The sequence below is a fragment of the Pelodiscus sinensis genome, chromosome 1 (assembly GCF_049634645.1).
Source record: "Pelodiscus sinensis isolate JC-2024 chromosome 1, ASM4963464v1, whole genome shotgun sequence".
Taxonomy (NCBI): domain Eukaryota; kingdom Metazoa; phylum Chordata; order Testudines; family Trionychidae; genus Pelodiscus; species Pelodiscus sinensis.
Window position 1 is genome coordinate 106,498,700 of NC_134711.1, and position 22,439 is coordinate 106,521,138.

Below are 22,439 nucleotides of genomic sequence, written 5' to 3' on the forward strand. Positions count from 1 at the left end.
GCATGCTCAGGCCAGGTCTACTGCTGACAGTGGCTGCTCTGGCTGGGATGAGCCACCCTCTGCCTGGAGTGGGCCCAGGTGGGGCTGGAGCAGCTCCCTGCCTGTAATCCGTGGGAAGCTACTATAGCCCCCATCAGTCAACTAGAATGGTAAGCCTTACCCATTAAGGGTGAGGGTTACTGGTTAACCACTCACATCCTTAATTTACATTCCAGTCAGTGGATTGAGTTAAATCAAGCTGCCAAAACAGACTCTGCATAGAGTGCACTTGCTTTTGAAGTAAGCCCCATTGAACTCACTGGCACTTGTTTTCTCAAACAGTATTGAATGGGGTTCCTTTGTTCAGTATAACTCACTTTTCCAATGTTCCCACTAATTTTTTTCATCCATGTGTAGAATGTTATGCACAGAGGCATGTGCAGATGTGCACTAACAATAGAAAAGGATGTTGCTGGCTGTGGACACTTTGCCAGGCAGCTGGGTGGCACCTGAATCTTGCCAGGGCAGCAGCCCAGGCACTCAACTTAGAGGGAAACTCACTGATGCTGGAGCAAAATAGGGAACAACTTTGCTGTTAGGGTCTGTGGCCCTGATGTTCCACAATAAGGGCCACGTATTCAATGTAAAACACAAATTACTCAGTGGCAGCTGGCAACTCTAGATTTCTTTTACTGCAGTTTTTTGTATTGTATACTTGAGTGATAGATTCTTAACCCGGTTAATTAAACAAGCCACAAGGATTAGCTAAAACTTATTTCTAGTATCATCCAACACAACAAACAGCTTGGAAATTTGTTATATCGCACTTGTACTAGAAGGGAGAGCTTCTTGAAAGATGCATTGGAAAGTGAATTATTTAAGTTACTAACCAGTTGATCCCTTCAGGTGCATCCACATCTTCATCTACATAACACTTTCCCAATCAACAGTTCCCTTATGATGGATTCTTGCAACTAAACTCTGCATCTTTTCCTTGTGCTGCTTATACTTGACTTTCCTTTTTTACTCAGGGACAAATTTCTTCAAAATATTCCCAGATAGGGTCCATCTTGTGCCCAGAAGTCATGAGTTTTTCTGTGCTAAAAGCATGGTGGAATTTAGGAAGCTCTGTGTGCCAAATGTCTTTTTTCTTTCCCATCCACCGCACTGTTCTTTTCTATGCTGCCTCTGTCCTTTCCTATATATTGTGTAAGAATGTCTTAACTAACCTCTCTGCTGTGGTTGGCCCAGATCCACCACCACAAACACAGTCTAGTTTCTTTGTTTGCACACGTTACTCTTTAGTCTGAAACCAATTTCAAGTCCAGAACTTTCAAGAAGCGAGAGCTTTTAGGTAAGTTGGACAGACTAAAGCCATTAATTTATTTTTTGAGACTGTGTAGGGTTAGCATGTTTGATATTTAATTGTAACTCCAATTTTTTTAAATACAATACTAAATTCCTTTTAAAAATAAAACCTCTTTTTAAAACACTTAAGTCCACCCTGATTGATTTTATAATTATACAGGGAAAAATGAGAAAGTAAGCAATTTTTCAGTAATGGTACAGACACACTTCGTGTTTTTTGTCAAGTAACTTTCAAGTGAGGTGAAACGTGAGGTACACAACAGACTCCTCCAGTATTCTGGAAGTGTTGAAAACTGCTGGTCTAGAGTGCTAATACTGACATAATTCCACTTTAATCCATTCATGTGGTCTCTCACCATATTTGGCTGACCTCAACACAGTACTACCTATACCAGGGGTTTGCAGCCTTTCAGAGCACCTTTTTTGGCCCTAGACCAAAGTATTTGAAGAGCAGCATCAAACAAAGCTACTTGTACACGTACACAAAAATAGCTGGCTCTGGGAGGGAATGCAGGTCTGGGGTTTGGGGCGCAGGACAAAGTATGGAGTGCTGGCTCTAGAGGGGGCTTTGGATTGGCATACAGTGAAACTTGTCAGTGCAGTGAGGCTAATGTGGGCTTCTTCTCTGCCCTGCTCCCATGCCACTCAGGAAGGGGCCAGCATGCTCTGGAGGGTGGGGAGTGTGTGGCTGAGTGCCACCTTTCTGCCAGCACTGCTCCCCATTCCTGGCTAATGGAAGATGCTGAGGTGATGCTTGTCAGGAACCATGCTCTGAGACCTTTACTATGGCTCCATGGGAGGGGTTGTACTTGCTGCTTAACAGCATCCTTGCTCCCATGTCAGAGCTCTTAAGTGACTGGGAGAAAGGGTAGCCAAACAGCCACAGATGACTCTGGAGCTACAGGTTGCTGATCCTTTACCTATGTAGTTTTAGTAAGTGCATAGTCCTTAATGTAATCAACAGCTGAAAGCATGTTACTCTTGCTGCTGCACGGAAAATCTTACTGATCTAAATTTGCAGTGTTGGTTGATGCTACTGCATTCTTTAAACATTCCATTGCACCTGAATACTTGCACAACTTTAAAAAAAAATGCTTATTGAGTAAGAGGCACAAACTATTAGGGATGTTATGAAGGCCTTGTCTTATCAAACTGTGTACTAGCCCTTGAAGTAGGGAAAACCTTATTTCAGGCAGGTGTGTACAGATTGACTGATTATTGGTGGCCAGCCAAATTTAGTCTTATAACTAGAACATACCTTATAGGTATAATTACATCTGCAACAATATTTAATAGTAGTTGATTATCCTGCAAGACACGTGTTCCACATCTTGAATACAGGGAACTCAATATCTGGTCAAACTACTAAATAGTGTATGAAATGACTGGGCTTGAGTTTGCTCAAATGGATTATAGAGGCTTCATACTACTGTGGACCCAGTAGTGGCAAAAAAGTAAACTAAAAATAAGGGTCTCAAAACAACAAACAGAACTGTTTAGAAGTATTGCCAAGTTGAAAACACTGTCCTAGCTAAAGAGTGGCTACTGAAATAAGGAACACTGTTAGAGTTGCTGTCCTGTGTTAATGCATGTGATGCTTTTAGTGTCTCATTTTTAAATGGTATTCATGTTGATCACATTGAAAGAATGCGACTGACTTTTACTTTCCTTTAGAAACAGGATTAGAGAACTGCTGAAGACGACAAATTTTCATAGGCAGTAAAATTAATAGCTAAAGAGACTTCTCTAGTGTAACCTTTCCTTTTTGGTTTCAAGTGTTGAAGATCAGATGGAGCAATCATCACTCTACTTCTGGGATCTTCTAGAAGGCAGTGAGAAAGCCGTGGTTGGAACAACATGTAAGTTTTTGTCTATTTGAGCAGTAGATAAATAACATTTTCTATAAATATTCAGTGTTCCTAGGCAGGTAGGTGTGTATATATACTTAGCACCTTACATTTGCAAAAGGCTGTGCAAATAACCTACTTCAAGATCGCTTACTGAGTATTCTGGGATTTGTACACAAGAACTTGTGTAATTCTTAAAGTGTTACGTGCTCCAGGCTTTTATAGTTGCCTGGCAGACTGATTAGGCAGACTGTTCAGTCTAGGTCACTAGATCTCTTAAGCAGAGAGTGTTAGTCTCTTTTGAATGGGGGTATTTTTAGGAAATAGAAGAGAAGGCTTTTCTGGTACTGCTATTCCTGAGCAGGTCACAGCAGGCTTTCATCTCACATGCTTATCTGTTTTCATTGAATAATCTTCTGTATGATTACCCATCAATACCTCTTCTCCTCAGAGTGGTATAAAAAAAAACTGAAACAGGACTGAGACAGGTGATCTTCAGAGCCCTTTCCTGGGAGAAACAAACCTGGTACTTGGGTTGTGCAGAGCAGATAATCCATCGAAGCTCCCTTTCTTCTGCTGCTAACTGGGAATTTGATTGCTCAGAATCATGATCAGGTGTTGCACCTGAACCCAAAAGTACTTTGCTTCATGCCTGGTTTCTGTATGGCTAAGCCCTAAAGCAGCACACTGTCCAGGAGCAGTCTGGAATATTCTCCTAACAGTAGAAAACCTTTCACAAGAGTAAATGGAAATGTCTCCATCTGGGTGGCTCATCACAATGTCTTAATTTTCAATCCAGAAAATACTGGACTGAATCTAGCATTCAATTCAGTCAAAGTGGGCTTGGCTTCAACTTCTGCATTTCACTCTTGTACTGTTCAAAGGACTGTTTCTACTTATACCATGGCAACCAGATTCCTGAGGACTGGCATCAGGATCTGATTGTCATGTGACATGAGTTTGCTGTATAGCTCTTTATAGAGCCTCTATTTGAATTATTAGCCTCTTGATTGATAGTATGGTGGCTGCTTTAGTAGCCATTACCTGGGAAATGTGGAAATTGCATGCTAAGGTTACTGACTCTCATGAAATTTTTAACAAGGGCAAGGCACGGCTGAGGACTTCCCTCCATTTTCACCCCCCCCATCCACACCACTCCCAGTTCAGAATCCAAAGTTTTGCCTGACTTTGATCTGTCAGTATAGCTTTGGCTTATCTGAATAGGAATCAAAGTCGAAGAAATCTGAAAGGATTTTATCCTTGGTGAAGAGGATGAGACAGCTTGAGTAAAAGATGTTCTAAATGGGTTGCCAGCCAGATTGAATTGCACTGACAAAGATCTGAAGAATCCTGAAGTCTATTGCATTGAACTAGAACACACTTGGCATTTGTGGGAAATGTTCCTGTTGACACTTGCAGGGTAGCAACCTAGACCTCTGTATACTTTTGCAAGATATTCACAAATTTACAACTGCATCAAGACAAAGTGAATGCAGGGAAAATAGGAATGTAGTAGTATAGTGGATTAACCAGTAAGCAAAAGCTTATATGTTAATGCTATAGACTACATGCATTCTTCTCCCCCATGCACACCAGTGAACTTTTTTAGCAGGCTGGCCAGCAGCCCACCACAGATCTGTCTTGTGCTGGATCTGGGACATACCCCTGCTGTGGCTCTGAATGTAAAGTGTATTAGGAGCTAGGTGAGCAGATAGCATTAGCCGGAACTGAACTGGGCTGGGAGCTCAAAACTCCCACCCCTGGACAGGGGCTGCTTCCACCCCATGCTGCTGCTTTGGTTTCAGAGGCTGCAGCACAAGGCTACTGGCTGCCAGTCCACATTGGGGAGCTGTTTTTTAAGTGGTCTACCTTCACAGACCAGCTCCCGTCTGGCACCCCACACTGCTGCCTCTATCAGAGGCAGCAGTATGGAGTGATGGGGGGCTCCTCAGAAGTCGGGCAGGAGTGCGCTGGCTGCCAGCTCTGCCCCCAGGGACTCTAGAATAGTCAGTAACTGATAAGAATTCATGAGGCTAATCGACTGTTCAATTAACAGATATTTAACATGCCTAAGGCAAAGTAGTCCTACAGTAATTCTTCAGATGTGACTCCTACTTCACCTCTATAAAACTTCAGTCACAGTGGAATGGAAATGTATTTAGTTGTTGAAGACAATTACCTTCAGGTAACTTTTGGGCTGTTACTTACGCCCCTGTCACAGCCCCACCCTTTGACACTTTCTGGGGGTGTCCAGAACTATAAGCCACTTGGTTCTGGCTCTGCCTCAGTGGGAGATCTGATGCTAAACTGGTTGACTGGCTACCTGACATTTGTCTGTTAGCAACCAAATAAACTCCTCAGGACTCTGCCAATTTTCCTTGGCCTTGCAGATAACACTTGATATGCTTAATTCCTCTTCCTCCTCCTTGAAGAGTGTCCTGCAGTATGCAGCCCATTAATGAACACTCACATTTCCAAATCTGCAGTATACACACCAGCTTGTTAGCTTTGCTAAGGATTCACATTGATGCATTACATTGATAAACTTATTCTTGAGTTGCTATGTTTGTCAATAAAATCAGCTTTAAGTGAGGTCAGGCAAAGACAGTAGAAACAAAGTGGTTTCATATTAAGCATAACATGCTTTCTAGTGGTTGTAACTTGTTATGTTTTAATCGTTGTCTGTCAGCTTCTCACCGAAAGCTGTCAGCTGAATCCGAGCTCTGAGGGCATGTGATGCTATCAGATTAAAAAAGTATTGCTCTTTCTGTTCTTTTAGTGATGGATAATCACAATGGCCGTCTAGGCTGGCAAGTTTTTCCGCAAAATCATCTGCTTTTGCGGAAAAACTTGCCAGCTGTCTACACTGGTCGCTTGAATTTCTGCAAAAGCACTGACTATCTCATGTAAGATCGTCAGTGCTTTTCTGGAAATACTATGCTGCTCCCGTTCGGGCAAAAGTCCTTTTCTGAAAGACTTTTGCGCAAAAGGGCCAGTGTAGACAGCATAGTACTGTTTTCCGCAAAAAAGCCCCGATCACAAAAATGGCGATGGGGCTTTTTTGTGGAAAAGCGTGTCTAGATTGGCCATGGACTCTTTCCTGCAAAAAGTGCTTTTGCGGAAAAGCATCCTGCCAATCTAGACGTACTTTTCCGAAAATGTTTTTAACGGAAAAGTTTTCCGTTAAAAGCATTTTTGGAAAATCATGCCAGTGTAGACGTAGCCAGTGTCTTTTCTCTTAGGCTAAGTCTAGACTACATGGCTCCGTCGACAGAGCCATGTAAAATAGTTTATTCAGCACACTCAGAAGTGGGGATTTAAATAATCCCCACTTCATTAAAATAAAAATGGCCACCGTGCTGTGCAGATGATCAGCTGATCCGGCACAGCGCGGCAGTCTAGATGTGGCGCGGTTGACAAAGGAAGCCTTTGTCGATTGTGCTGCGTCTAGACTGCAGTGCTGTGCCGCATCAGCTGATCGTCTGCACTGTGGTGGCCATTTTTATTTTAATGAAGTGGGGATTATTTAAATCCCCACTTCTGAGTGTGCTGAATAAACTATTTTACATGGCTCTGTCGACGGAGCCATGTAGTATAGACGTAGCCTTAAAGTCCAGTAAACCTTACAAATGTGTGATTCTGACATATACCACTAAAGTTCCTCTTTGCTCAGTCAGGGTGAGGATGCCATGTTGATAGTGCTGGTCTGTGTCTGTTAGCTTTTCTTTTCTGTTAAGTCAGTATTCAAATAGTATTCCCATTGTCTGTGGCTACATCAGTTTCCTTTGTTTTCTAGGCTTGAATTGAGGGCAAGTCAATATTCCTGTACCTGGGAAACCCTTAACAGGTTTATGTACTATCCATCAGTGGTGGGCAATTTTTGTTTGAGCGGGTGCCACTCCAAGGATTTGGTACGTGGTCAAGGGATGTACTGGCCAGACGGTGGGGGCAAAGGACAGGGTGCAGGAGACAGGGTAGAGTCAGCAGTTCGGGTGAAGGACAGGGTTGTGACCCGGGGCAGGTGACTGGGATGCAGAGTCCAGGAACGGGTATGGGTGTAGGAGAGTATTATGGCCCGGGGAAGAGATGTAGGAGAGTGTGCCGGGTCTGGGAAGGAGTTGGGGTGCCAGAGATGGGCTCTGGTCAGGAGGTGCTTACCTAAGCAGCTCCCAGCCAGCAGTATACATGTCAAACCTGGAATTTTGCCTAATAGCCCTAGACTGCTCCATATATCTTTGTTGCTGGGAGTCTTTGTGCACTGCCCCCACAAACAGCAAAATTTCACTGCTCCTATTGATTGGAAGGTGGAAACAGGCTAATGGGAGCTGAGAGAGTGGTGTGGTCAGGGCAGTGCGCAAAGCACTTCCTCAGAACAGAGCCTGAAGGAGCAGCTAGCTGCTTTGAGTGGTGCTGCTCCATGCACATGGGCAGGCAGAATTAACAGGCTTGGTTGGCTGGATCCAGCCTACAGGCCATATCTTGCCTGCTTCTGCTATATATGTATCTTGTAATGATCATCTCCCATTGTGAAAGATTTTCTCTCAGGGTATTCTTGACTTCATAAGCTTGTCCTCTACTTGGTGATTCTTTGAGTAGTATGTAATTAGTTGTGTGGAGATAACCCTTATTTTAAAAACCTGTGGTGTTCCAAGAAGGCTGTGGAGTCCTGACATCACCTCTGCCCCAGACCCCATAGGACTTCTTCCTGCCCCCACTCCACCTTTTCTCCTAAGCTCTGTATCGAATGGTGCTGGGAGCCAGTGGAGTGGACCACTCTAGGTCACTCCATTTCCTACCCTCAGTGAGTGCAGGGGTGGGCCTGTCACCAGGTGTCCTGCTATGCCCCTGGGCTGCCTTCGGCCTCACTTCTGCATCACCCTGAAGTACAGGGCCACAGGGTGGTTACCATACAGTCCTATGGATAGAACAGCTCTCTAATCTTACACTTGCCCTTGCTTGTCCCTCTGACTTTGCCACAGTCTCTCAAAACCACTGCCACCTATACAATTTTCCCTCACTATGCCCGATCTCCACCTTTGCTTACTACATAACTACAGTCATCAATGCTTTTGTCCCCTAGTAAGTACTGTAAAATCTCACGTATAATGTGCACGATGCATAATGTGCACCCTGACTTTTGAATCTTAGCATAACACAAAAATCTGAACTTATATATATGTAAAATAATGCGTACCTACACTGCACCTATATATCTATACTCCTATATAGCTTGGGCATGGCCTGCAGCCAGGAGCTGACCCGCCAGCACCAAGCCCAGCCTCGCCCACTTCCCGGAGCTGGCCCCGGGCTGCAGGAGAGGGGGAGGGAGGGACACACCGCTCCCACCTGTAGGCTCGCCCGGGAAACGCGTGTGCAGCCTGGGCGGCAGATGCCGGAGTTTGAAACCTGCCCCCACTTCCCCAGGACAGGTGCCCGTATGCTGTGCTGAGCTAGCATTTGCTGCAGCCTGAAGGCAGCAAGCCAGGGTGCTGCAGCCTGGCAGCACTGCTGGCTCCTCACCTTGTCCATGAGCCTGGCGGGGTGGCAGCCCCCATGCTGCCCTGGGGGGTAGTTTCTGTGCGGAGGAGAGGGGGAGTTCCCCAACCCGGGGCTACTTCCAGGTTTGTTGGCTTAAAAACCCCAAAAACTCAAATATAAATATAATGCGCACCCTGACTTTGACACCAAAAAACGGGGAAAAAAGTGCACATTATGCTCGAGATTTTATGGTAGTTAACACACATGCTCTGTATGAGAAGTCAGAAAGATATAGTCTGTCTAAATCCTGAACTTTCCACACATTTTTATTCAGTCCTAGATGAACTTCAGGAAGAACAGAACAAAGGGAAACTGCTTCTTGATTTATATCTATAGCCCAACAAGTTCTTGCATAGATAATATTGCTGGCGGTCCTCTTCCTTATTCTTGTCCCCTTCAGTAGACACTAAAGCACAGAATCTTCTTGGACTTGCGCAGATTTAAATGGCTTTCCTGTTACTTTGCTCTTATTTCATTGCTTGTATCTGACTGCTGTGCACCAGTCCTTCATGAAGTTCAGTTTTTGATACTAAGCAATTCTGTGTTCTTGGTCCAATCTTAGTCCATAACCTCACCTAATCTACTGTTACCTAGATAAATCTAACTAAACCAGGGAACTCCTGATGCTAACTTGCAGAGGGCATGTGGTACATAGGGTGTCGGAGATCCTCTGAATTGCCAGAAAAGGGGTATGTAAGCTGTCCACTGAAAGCACATTGTTACTTATGATTAGTTTAGATGTATGGAAGTTGTCAGTGATGTATTTATACTGAAAGCTAACTACAAGGCCTAGAGAATATTAAAGGAAAGTCATTCAGAGGTAATATTGGACAAACTTCTCCAGGCATGAGGTAGAGGGATATGTATCTTCTTGAAGCTTCCAACAGCCCATCATCAAACTGTAAGGTGTTATCACTTCTTAATGTCCAACTTGAATATCATGTTTTTTATTTTACTCTTCAGATAAACATATGAAGGAATTGTTATCCAAACTCTTAAATTCTGGGTATTTTGAAAATATTCCGACGCCTCGCCATATGCAACTGAAAGAGGAACTGGAAGAGGAACTAGGGAAAAAATCGGAGAGAACAAGACAGTTGCCAAAAGGAGAGTCTGTCAAAGAACCAGGTTGAATATATATTTCCAAATAGAGTTCCTGATCCATGTAGAAGATAAGCTTCTCAAACATCTGAGTGTTCAAAGATGTTGGATGGCTTGGTTTTATAAACTTAATGATTCTGCAAGTATGCAGCTACTTATACCAGTGATTTTTTTGTATTATATTACATATAATTTCAGTTGGAATATCAGTGAAATATACTGCCCAAAACTGAAGAGTTGGTATTGGTTTGAACACCTAACATCCGTAAGAGTAGCTTCTCTATTAGTATTGCACTGAATCAAAAATTCAGTTTAAGCTATTTAATACCCATGATACTTATCGGATAGTCAACACACTATCGTGACTATCAGAAGCGGCGGCGGGGGGGGGGGGCTTCAAAGCTGCAGTGCTGCAAGGAGCCCGGGGCCGGCTGGGGAGTCCAGTCTGCATGCAGCATTTCAAAGCAGCAGTGCAGTCTGGGATTAGCTGGGTGCTCCCCTGCTGCTCTGTGGTGTTGCCACTTTGAAAAGCTGTGTGGAGCCTGCCACTGAGCCCCCCCCCGGCTGAGTTTCCAAATGGCAGAGCTGCATGGAGCCTGGGGTAATCCCTAGCTGACTCTGGGCTCCACGTGACACTGCTGCTTTGAAATGCTATGGGGAACATAGGGGGCCAGTGGGAGACTGCTCCTTTGGTCCAGTGCTCCCCACAGTGCTTTCATCTTTGAAGTGTAGCAACAGCCCTGGGCCTTTTGCTACACTTCAGAGGCAGAAGCACCCTTATTGACTAATTGAATAGTCAACTATTTGATTAGTCAATTAATTGAAATTTAACATCCCTAGTATGAAATCTGCTCTTTCTCTACCTCATTGTTCAAGCTGTGGGAAATGATTGTTGTGGTAAATGTCACTTGAGTGTTTGGGTTTATAGGTTCAGAAAAAACATTCCCTTGCAGTACCTTTTACGCTTTTGTAAAAATCTAAGTTTGGCAAGACCTAAGCTTTAAGGACATTTCATGTACAGGTTGAATCCCTCTAATCCATAAGTCTGGTCACAAAACATCTGGGCTGCGTCTAGACTGGCAAGTTTTTGCTTTTGCGGAAAAACTTGTCTGCTGTCTACACTGGTAGCTTGAATTTCCGCAAGAACACTGATCTCATGTAAGATTGTCAGTGTTCTTGCGGAAATGCTATGCTTCTCCTATTCGGGCAAAAGCCCTGCACAAGAGGGCCAGTGTAGACAAAGCTGTATTGTTTTGCGCAAAAAAGCCCCGATCGCGAAAATGGCAATTGGGGCTTTCTTGTGCAAAACCGTGTCTAGATTGGCACGGACACTTTTCCGCAAAAAGCGCTTTTGTGGAAAAGCGTCCTTGCCAATCTAGACACACTTTTCCGCAAATGCTTTTAATGGAAAATCATGCCAGTCTAGATGTAGCTGTGTTGTTCAGAATGATTTGTTAGCTTGATTTCCACTTTTCGTAGGTGTGGCTAAGTTTCCTGTGGCCCCATAAAGCTTGTTTAGATATCAATCCTAATTCTCAGTGTTCCCTGCTGTTTAGCTCTAATTTACCCCTAAATGTCCTCAAATAGCCTAGTAATTAGTGGAAGTGTTGGTAATGCTGCTAGGCAATATTGATCTGCCTGTGGTCCAGAAAATTATCTGGTATGGAACCAGTCAGGTCCTGAGGGTACCAGACTGGAGAGGTTCAACCTGTAGTATGTACATTATGAATGTTTGAGAGAATCCTTTTAGGTCACCAATTTAAGTGAGTTAACTAATTCATTGTCATGTTGTTTGTTTTTTAGGGACTTGGTGGGGTCACTAAAAGGTTTTGTGCTTATTTATGTAATATGAAGCAAATTACTTTAATCCTTTTTCCTAGAACCCCTGATGAAGCTTTTGCAGGCTGAGATACAGCCACAAGAGGTAAAATACATAATTTTAACTACCTGTTTGATAGAAAGCATACAGTTGTGTTTAGCTATACCTCTGGATGATAACTTCTTTTAAGACTTGTATACTAATACTGATTCCGATATTCTAGAAGCAGTTTACGAATTGGCTAAAATGTTGCCAGATCTTAAAGTTTGCTGGACTAACAGTGGTCTAGATATGCTACTTCCAAAGTAGACACAAGTAAATCTTTTAGCCTTAATTCACAGGGACATTGACATTCAAGGAATATATGGAGTGGAATGTAACTCTGCTAGATATGAGTGGGAATGGCTTAATTTGCTGACCCATTGGGTGACTTTTTATAAATTCAGTGGTGAAAACTAAGGATCAGATTGTGTAGACTGATCCATCAGAAGATGGATTCTCTAGTATTGCATCAGACAATACACAATTATAAGTAAAGGTGTCTTCTAAAAAGTTAGGCTCAAACTTTTACGCTGTCTAGATTTAACACTATAGCATAGTTAAGAATGGTGTTCGGGCTTTGTCAAACTAAAGTAAGGATCCCTACATGTTGGCTTAGTTAATAATTGATACAGTAAAAATTGCTATAGTTTAGCTCAACAGGCTCTCACATCCTTTATCTGCTTCAGAGCTACTAGGCTGCTCTCATGTATCAGAGTAACAGCATAAAGCAGAAGCTTTCTGGATCTTTTTGGCAGCTTGAAATCAAGCAACTGGAAATATCCAATCTTATGCAAAATATAGGTGTCCCAATCTCCCAAACATTCCACTAGAAGTAGGATAGCACATAAGATATTTATACTTTAAATTTAGTCTTCTAGGCTCTGTCCAGCCAGTGTACACTTCAAATTTGTACTGTAACTTAAGCAGCCAGAATGCAGCCAGTAAGTGATATCACCGTACAATAATTTTACTGTCCCATAGGCTTACAATAGCATAATCTCTGCAAGCTACTTCCAGTTTATAATAATCTAAGTTCATGGCTCCTTGAGCAGGAATGTGCTGTCACTAGTGGCAGTGATTAAAAAAACATTCTCTAAGATTGGTTATTAGCTATGATCAGAGCTTCCAGTAAATAAGGTCCCCCCCCCCCCTTTTTTCTCCACTGATTCATCTGAGGAAGTGGGTTTTGCCAATGAAAGCTTATATAGTTATAATAAAGCGTGCACACACAACTCGTTGTTTAGGAAGAACTAGTTTGTTTAGAGGTTTGCTGCGCTCAAATAAGCCAAGAGCAAGATTGTTCATATTTTTTTGCTCTTCAATGGAAGAAATAGTATTCGTAATACTCACATTAAGACGTGTTATGCATTGTACAAGATGTGATCCATACCATGTAGAAATTACAATTAAAGCTTAGACATGGCATGGTTGTGGATAATAGAGAAAGAGGAAGGGCCATGCTAAGAACAACAAGGTTGAGGTTACTCAATTTGGGCATGTTTCTTGATCAGTGGTGGGCAACTTTGTGGCCCACTGGGGTTCCCCTTCTGCCCCATTCCCTCATGTGTCTCTTGTGCACTGGGGCACTGGAGCCCCACAATTACTACTTTTCTTTCGCCCTCCCAGAGTTTGAACAGCTGCAAATAGCTGCTGGAGTGGGGCTAGAACACAAATGAGCAGATTCAGGGTGCTCTGAGGGCTCATCTAGACTCTACTAAAGTGTTGAAAGGAATTTGCATATCTTCTGATAGAGCTTTCAGTAAAGACGCATTTTTTGGGCAACTCCCCCTTTTTCGAAAAGCCATATAAACCTCATTTTGAGAGCTTTTGAAAAATTGGAATTTGCATATCCTTTTTGGACACTTTTGTGTAGTCCTAGATGAGCCCTGAAAGTGCTGGGAGAGGGGGAGGAGTAGAAAGTGTGGGGCCCCAGTGTACAAGAGGCATTTAGGAGGAGCTGCAAGTGGAACCCCAGTGATCTTCAGATTGCCCACCACTGCAGCCCACTGAGATGGTGCCACTCAAGTGACCCATTCAGTAGTCCTGGTTGCCCATCACTGTTCTAGATGTTTGGGTTCAGTTAATTGTGATGCTCCTTTGCAGCATGCCAAAAAGTAATTATTCATGCCTACAATATTATAGGATAAAATCATGTCACTAAGTACAGGAACCAAGCAGTTCTTAAACTGGTTTCCTGTGTTGTCTGTAGTTGAGTGACCTAACAAAGTTGTTGGGTTTAACTTTGCCACTAGAGTTTCTCAGTTTTTCTTAGGATCCTCTAAACTTCTTTGGTCTGTGTAGTTTCTCAACAGGCGCTATTTGCCTGAAGTAGAATGCTCTATCAAGAAGCCCGAAGAAAGCAAACCTTGGGAAGCAGAGTACACTAGAAAGCAAGAACCTCCAAAATCCTGGGAAATGCTTGTTGATATAGAAGAACAAGAACAGAAGAAGCAGAAGCAGGAATCTTTAAAGCCTTGGGAATCTTGTGTTAGGCATCAGGAGCAGAAGCAGGAATCTCCAAAGCTCTGGGAAGCTTGTGTTAAGGAAGAGGAGGGGCAGAAGCAGGAATCTTCAAAGCCCTGGGAAACCAGTGTTAAGGATGTACAGAAAAAGCAGGAGACTCCAAAGCCTTGGGTATTACATGTTAGGGAGCAGCAGGATTCCCCAAAACCTTGGATAACAAAAGTTCGGGAAGAGCAGGAACAGAGGAAGCAGGAATCTCCCAGACTTTGGGCAACAAAAGTTCAGGAAGAGCAGGCACAAAAGAGACAGGAGTCTCCAAAACCTTGGGTTACAAAAGTTCAGGAAGAGACAGATCAAAAGCAAGAATCTCCAAGGTCTTGGGTAACCCAAAGTAGAGAGGAACCAGAACGAAAGAAGCAGGAACCCGTAAAACCTTGGGAACCACGTGTCAGGGAGGAACCAGAACAAAAGAAGCAGGAACCTGTGAAGCCTTGGGAACCACGTGTCAGGGAGGAACCAGAACAAAAGAAGCAGGAACCTGTGAAGCCTTGGGAACCACGTGTCAGGGAGGAACCAGAACAAAAGAAGCAGGAACCTGTGAAGCCTTGGGAACCACGTGTCAGGGAGGAACCAGAACAAAAGAAGCAGGAACCTGTGAAATCCTGGGACAAACGTGTTAGGGAGGAGACAGACCAAAAGAAGCTGGACTCTCCAAAAGCTTGGGAAACATCTGACAGGCAGCAGCCAGCCTCATTGCAGCAGTTACAGAATACTCCCAAGTCCTGGGCAGTTGGAAGTTTTGGGCCAAAGGAGCAGATTGGGCCGAAGAAGTTTGATGTGGAACCCAAAGATGTGAGTTGGCATATGCAGTAAGACTCTAAGCTTATTATGATACAGGTATTTCAAACCTAAGTAATACAGTAGCCAGAGAATTTGTGAGTTGCATTCTGGAGTTTTGTACTCGTCATGTTACTCCTGAGTAGGTTACTCAGATTTTAACTGATATCACAAAACTCCATGTATCTGAAAAGCAAAATGCTCTTCTTGCTTCATGCATCAACCCCAGTAATACTGCATTTGGGACTCAAATGAAAATTACATTTTTGCATAAGACAAAATAGAATTCATTTAGCTCTTCTGCAGTTGATAGCTCTGCAAATGTTGATTTCCATTAACACCATAAAGCAGGTATGACTCTCTCAGCCAAGGATAAAATACTTAGGAATTATGAACAAATTGTGCTTCAGTAACGAGTTTAGAGTTTTAACTATAAAATAGTGTCTCAATCTGTATTTATTTGATCAGTTTGGTTTAGTATAGAGAATGTGAGGTATTGCAGGATCTAATTATAGGCCAGCTTAATTTTTACATTTCTTCTTACTCTTCCCCAACTGTGTACACAAGTTGCTAACTGTAACAGCTTGGAGAAATTGGTATATTAAATGCATAATAAAAATCAAGTTTAGACTTGTGCACAGGTATTTGTCCAGCCCACCTTCATTTGTTTTAAAACCACTTCAAAATTACTAGATTAGATGGACAATCAATGTAATGTGACACACTATTGAAAAGTGGATGCTCTTGTATCTAGAGACGGGAGCGCAGACAGAAGCATGAATCTGACGTGAAACGAGTGGGTAACGTAAAACAGTGGGTGATAAAGAATGGGAATAAGGTTATTTAGCAAAGCATGTACACACAATTAAATTGGTCTTCAGGAACACTTATCACTGAGGTATATTGTAAAATTGCATGCTTTCACTGGTATTGTTACTATGGGAGGAGAGAGGCTGGCTTTTTAATGACATACTGTTAAATGGTTCAAAACATTAATGGCTCTAGTGTTCATAGCTATGTGCATAACTTGGCATTTTGTTAATAGTTCAGAGCAATGTTTGGTTTCTAAAGCTTATGCTTTGAGATGCTTCCTAATCAGATGGGCCTCTTACTTTATATAGGATGGAAAAACAGATGGATTAAATGGTGGACATGGCTTTGATGCAGTAAGAAAAAAGGAGGTCCTCCAATCAGCTGGAGAAAGTTTTAAACTACCTAGGAGTCTCCAAAACCATGTACAGGTGTGCTAGTCAGACATATAAAACTAAAATCAGTCACATACTTGTAGTGCACAAAAATTGGTCTTTATGCAGCATTGAATGTTTGTGTAGTATTTAATGAAGCATGCTTGTATCTAGTTCTTCAGTCTTGCTATGTGGAGCAGGGAGTTAATTTCCACATCACTTTAACCTGCTGTACTGGAGTTTCCACAGACTTGTGTGTATTGTCAAACTGCATTACAAAGAGTGATTTTTTTTTTTACAGATAAAATGCTGACTCTGTTGATAGCATTCCTGTTAATTTTAGAAGTGAATACTTAAAACAGTGGTGGCAGGTCCATAAAGTAAGAGTATGGACACAATTCAGTCTGGCTCATAGTATGAAGCTGTACAGGCTGATTAAGCAGCATTGAGGATGAAGAGGATAAAATAGAAAGCTGTGGCTTGTGTGCCTATGTTTAGAGTGCATGTCTAATAGACCCCTTGTTAGGTTTGGCTCTGGTGTATTTTAGTTCACCTACACTTAACAGGTAAGTTCTCAATTAGTATTGCTATCCATTTGTAGAGCAATAGTGAGAGTTGAACACCATGGGGAAGCTCTTTTTAAAACACTGTGGGCCTTTACTGTGTGTCTTTACACTGAGGGTAGGCACAAAGAGTAGTAAGTCTTACTCTAAACTTTTGGTAACTCATGTTCAGGGGAAGTGTATGAGGTTTGTTTCCAAGGATATCTAGTCTAAATTTTTGAGCTTATTGGAGAGTTGGAATCATATAGCAGTATCCAACTTTCTCTTGTTTAGGAGACTGCACATATTTTAACCTTGAAACTTGTTTAATGATATGTTACAAGTAATTAGGTTGATAGGGTTCGAAGAAGTAAGATAGCTGAAAACATTGGTTGTCTGCAGAAGCAGACCCACATAGTAAGTTAAAAACCTGTAAAACTGAGGCACAACTTAGCTTTGTCCAGCCTGCTACTCAGAACTATTATGGTCACATGGGGATGTGAACCTTTCTGCCAAATTTTCTTCTAGCCACTTCCATGGTGGTGGTGGTCTGGAGCACTGCTTATGCTCACTTTATTACTACAAAGTGTAGTAAGGTCAAGATTTACTGTTGTGGTGTCCTGACAGGTGGTCTGCTCCATCAGTGATGAGAACCAGAAGGCTGCATGCTTGTATGCTCAATGTGCAATTAGTCAACACAGACTAAGAGCCCCCAAATCAGATGATAAACCTGTCTGGGGAGCTTCAATCCTTAAATGAAGTACAGTAATAGTTGTCATTAGATGTGACAAAACCACTACATATTTACCTTATAACAATGGACTCAATCAATGGGAGGTCTCACTGCCCCTCCAGGACATCGCTTTTATATATAGGTACAAACAAGTTACATGTTACTCCTGACCTGTCAGGTTGCCACCCTTTGATACTACTTGGAGACCACCCATTGCCCCACACCTTGTGGTTTGATTAAAACATCTCTATCCATTATACCAGGGGTGTCCAAACTTTTTTCAGAGGGCCAGATTTGATGAAGTGAACATGCGTGAGGGCCGACCATTTTGCCTGACATTCTTTGAACCATTAAAATTAAATGCAAATTAACTATTTTATGCAAAGTTTATTGCAAACGGCATACTTTTCATTTCGTCACATGGATGACAAATCTAAACAGGTGTTAAATCACTCTGCCTTTCATATCTGAAGGCCAGATGAAAAAAAAATCCAGGAAGCTGAAATATGTCAGGAACATTGTAAAGTACATATTATTGGTAATAAAGGTTGTCTGTCAACTTTTAAGTTCAAAAAATATGAACAGGAACATAACACCAAGTATACATGTTGTGTCCAAATATATTTATAACTGATTTAGACCAACTGACATTAACTGAGATTTTACAATGTATTCATCTCATACATATGGATTCGTTGGAGGCCATAAAAGATAGATATTGCCAAATTACGTGTGGGGCCGTATTAAACCGCAACACGGGCCGCAATTGGCCCGCGGGCCGGACTTTGGACATGCCTGCATTATACTGTGATGTTAGACCCTTTCCTGGACCTGGGCCGTTATCTGTGGGGGAGTGTGGATACCAAGGTCTTAATGAGTTGGAGGTACCATCCTTTTGGAATGTGCTTTCAACTTATCAGTACTAATTACTGTTCTACACCCGGGCCTATTAACAATGAGTGTTTTGCGCACTCAGCCCTGACCGTGCCAAGTTCTGTGGGCAGGAGCCTGCCTCTTGCTCACAGCTTAGCTTTGCTTTGTTAGCCAAGTTTTGCCCGTTGTTAGCTCAGCCTCAGGCCTGTGCTACACAGACTTGTTTCAGGCCCTCATCTTGCTACACAAAGTAGCTTATAGAATTGTGAACACTCGCTTGGTGAAGTGCAAATCACATGACCATGTAAGGCCTTCTAATATCTGTCTTGTCACTTGAATGGATATATACTTGTACCCAACTTTGCTAAGCACCATATTGTCTACAACCTAAGGCAAAAGAAGACAGATATATTTTGGAGGAAGTTGTTTATCTGGCAGATATCTGAAAATAAAAATAAAGGGCATCGGGGTTGGGGAAGCATCCAGAGAATCCAGGAGGCCTTTCCCTTGTGGGACGGACCCTTTCTGCCTACTGCTCAGCCATGCAGGCAGCTTCATTTCCAAGGTGGGGAGAGCTGCTTTGTAGGGCAGCCACATAGAGCGGGACTTCTCCAAAAGCCAGGCAAGTGTGCTGCCTGTCTCCCATGGAGGAGTGTTTGGGGAGGGGGAGTGAGGCGCAGCCAGAAGGAACAGCATCACTAAGGGACTCTGTCCCCTACCTTCACTCCTCACTGAAGAGCTGGTGTAAACTGGTTCTGTATTGTGCTGTGCCCAGTGCACCGCACCCCTACATTGCACTGTACCGTTGTGGAAAAACTACCTGGAATCTCAGGATTTCCTGTGCTGGCAAGGTACCATTTGGTTGCCATTAACACAAAGCCAGTGCAGAGGACAATAGAAGCGCTCCTCCACCCCAGTGCTGAAATGGGTAGCAATTCTAAACATTTGCCTTTTTCTTAGGAACAATAGCCTGTAGGATTGTGCTACTGCTGGTAGCAATATATTATAGCAGTTCCTGCTCCTAGTAGCACAATCCTACAAGGGAGCAGCTTTCTACAAACCACCATCCAATGGGAGCAACAGGGGCATGAAGCCAGATAGCGTGTCCCCTCATGCCCAGAGCCCTGCACCCCAATCCCCTTTGCTCATCCCCCTCCCCTGCTAAGACAGTGCACCCCCAGCTTGCTCTTGCACCCTCCCTCCTGGCAAGACTCCTATTCCCACTCTGCTCCTGTATTCACCATTGTTCCTGCACAGTCCCTTGGTCTTGATCCCTCCACCCTGGCCAGGTGCCCTATCTGAAGCTTGCTTCTGCACCCTACCTCCTACCAAGACCTTGCCCCCTCACCCCCTCATGCACCTTACCTACTGCCCACATCTCTATCCCACTTGCTGGAAGCCCTGTCCCATACACTGAACTAGGGATGTTAAATACTAGTTAAATATCCGATAAGCATTTGCTTATCGAATAGGCAGTTGACTAGTCAACTAGTTGATTTCCCCCCTTGCTGCCTCTAATAGAGGCAGCATAGGGGGAAGAAGGGGTACTTGAAAGCGGCAGCTCCGCACAGCTGATTCCAGGCTCAGCTATGTGGAGCTGCTGCTTTCAAGTCCCCATCTTCCCCCTCCCCAAGTGCGATATTTCCGTAGAACCCGGGATCCGCTGGGGAGCCCCAGCTGACCCTATGTTCCACACATGCAGTGCTGCGCAGCTGATCCCGGGATCAGCTGTGTGGTGCTGCCCCTTTGAAATGCCGAGGCTTGGGACTCTTGTGCATTTCAAAGCTGGCATCCGTGTGCAGCCCTGAGTCAGTGGGAGCTCTTGTACATATCAAAGGAGGAATGCAGAAGTGCCTATCAAATAGTCAATGGCAATTCCATTGACTACTTGATTAGTCAGTTAATGGCTAGTTAATGTCCTTACACTGAACCCCTCATTTTGGTCCCCACCCTAGAGCCTAAGAGGGCCACAATCCTCTAACTCCAGTATCCCAGAAAAGTAAATCTGGCCTATGGAAAGTCCTGAGCCTCATTCCTCCCTGTTCCTTCGCTTCACCCCATGGGGCTGGAGTGAGGTGTCTCAGTTGGGGGCCACATCAGTGAAGATGGGGAGGGGGGTTTGGAGTGTTTGCTGCTTGTGTGGTCCCCAGCTGATTTTTTTTTTCTGTAGGTCAGTGGCCCCTTAACCAAAAAGATCCCCACCCTTGCCATAAATAAATAAAACATTGAAGCCTTTTGTTGAACATAAATTAATATTTTACTTTATTTAAAATGAAGTTTGATAAATTAATGAGTGTTAAAATGCTTAATCTGTTAAAATAATTTTAATTTTCCCCCAGCTGTAGCCCTAGCAAAATGGCTTGGATGTAATTAACAGTGGGTTCTCATTAACATCTGATAGTCTGCAGAAAGATTTGCATTGAGCTAGATGGTCCACAGGCCAAAAAGTTTGAGAACCACTCATCTAGTCACTGTCACTAGTTACTAATAAGAATAGTTTCTTGCAGTGTATCGAATTTTAAAAGCCCTAAATATTCAAGGGGTTCTGCTATGTAACCCGTTTTTTAACTGAAAATATCCCATCCCACTCTTGGAGTGATTGCTGTTGTGAGGGAGAACTACTCCACAGATACGGAAAGAAGCTAGAATGTAATCTGTGGATTGGTTTGCGTATGACACAGCTCAAAGATCTTATCAAGTCTGAAATGGTTCACAAAAGCTGCATTCAAAATCCTTTTTCTTGGAGAGGTATAATGTATTTCATACAACTCTGAACTTGTACTCATGCAACCTTTTCTTAGGAAATGCCACCTCCCAAAAAGGACATTTCAGTGTTTTATCACTCTAATTGGCTGTGGGAAGAAGCATACCTCCAAATTCCTTGAATTGTGCAACTTAATTTTTAAATTAAGTTGAACAATTTTCAGATTCTTGAAATAAAACTAAGAGAACTGAGGTATAAACCTACTGGAAAGTTTTCTTAGGTAGTACTAAAAGCTGATTGTTACTTGTTAGGTATATTATTCAGCCAAACTTTATTTTTTAACAAGGTATTAAATGAGCTTGATCCAGAGACTACAGTAAACTGACTTAAGTAAACTGTGTGAATTTGTCCGTCCAGTCTTGTCAGGAAATGCCAATAACCAGTTTAGTACTTGTTTTATATTTGTCAGACTGCTTACTGCAAGTTTCCCTTCTGCATCAGTTTATATCCTCACTTTACATATTAGGTGCCTAAACCTGGACATCAATCAGCTGCAGAATTTTGTTCTACTTCAACTCTTCCAAAGGATCCTATACTAAGGAGGGAAAAACTGCAGGATTTGATGACTCAGATACAAGGGACTTACAACTTCATGCAGGTATGTCTTGTTTATCCTGCAGTAACAGGTAATATTTTTGGGAAATTTGTACTAACTTATTTTGTTACCGGAGTAAAGCTAGATACCATTGGCTAAATTATTGAAAGTTTTTAGCAGACTAAGAATATTTACTTTTTGGATCTCTTGATCTGAACAATACTAATTTTTCCCATTTCACAAACTTTATATTCTTTTGAAGGAGTCCATCCTGGATGTTGATAAAGCTTCACCAAGTGCTATTTGTTCATCACAACAACCTTCAGTAACTCCAGCAGGTAGGTAAACTTTTTAAATAGAATCTGAATTCTTGAAGTTGGCTGGAACAATATTTCATCTGAGCTGTGTATCACCAATAGCAATAATGGGAAAACTATTTCTCTGTAGAATCTGATAATCTTTCAGTGCCTAAATTTAAGGGCTATAATTTCATTAAATGGTAATAGAATAATTTCTAATCACTTACAGAAACCTAAATTTGCATTTAGTTGTAGGATTGTAGATTAACTGTTACATAACCTGACACTTAAACATGATTAAATTATATGGCTCAGTATTTTCATTGCTCACCTATAATTCAATCCTTCACAGTGTACTTGTGTTCCTATCTACAACACAGTATTTTATAATGGAACTGACAGCCTATGGAATCCCTACACATACTTATTGTCTTTGCAACAGTTAATATAGAACTCTCCGGTTATGCTGATGCTTTAAAGCTGTGTTGTTGCCCTTCAATGTGTGAGATGACCAT

At 42.6% G+C, this 22,439-nt stretch overlaps 1 protein-coding gene across 10 annotated transcripts in view; it reads left to right on the top strand.

The window, feature by feature from the left end:
• CAPRIN2 (caprin family member 2) overlaps positions 1-22,439 on the top strand; it is a 79,458-nt gene that overhangs the window by 23,648 nt on the left and 33,371 nt on the right. For 6 of the 10 annotated variants that reach the window (XM_075940655.1, XM_075940633.1, XM_075940652.1 and 3 more), the window contains exons 6-13: positions 3,124-3,206; positions 9,696-9,860; positions 11,714-11,757; positions 13,996-15,009; positions 15,749-15,790; positions 16,116-16,235; positions 21,557-21,688; positions 21,888-21,963. In XM_075940655.1, the coding sequence (XP_075796770.1) occupies positions 3,124-3,206; positions 9,696-9,860; positions 11,714-11,757; positions 13,996-15,009; positions 15,749-15,790; positions 16,116-16,235; positions 21,557-21,688; positions 21,888-21,963 (1,676 nt within the window). The remainder of the gene's footprint in view (positions 1-3,123; positions 3,207-9,695; positions 9,861-11,713; positions 11,758-13,995; positions 15,010-15,748; positions 15,791-16,115; positions 16,236-21,556; positions 21,689-21,887; positions 21,964-22,439) is intronic. The other 4 variants (XM_014579704.3, XM_014579705.3, XM_014579709.3 and 1 more) reach the window with 2 other exon arrangements.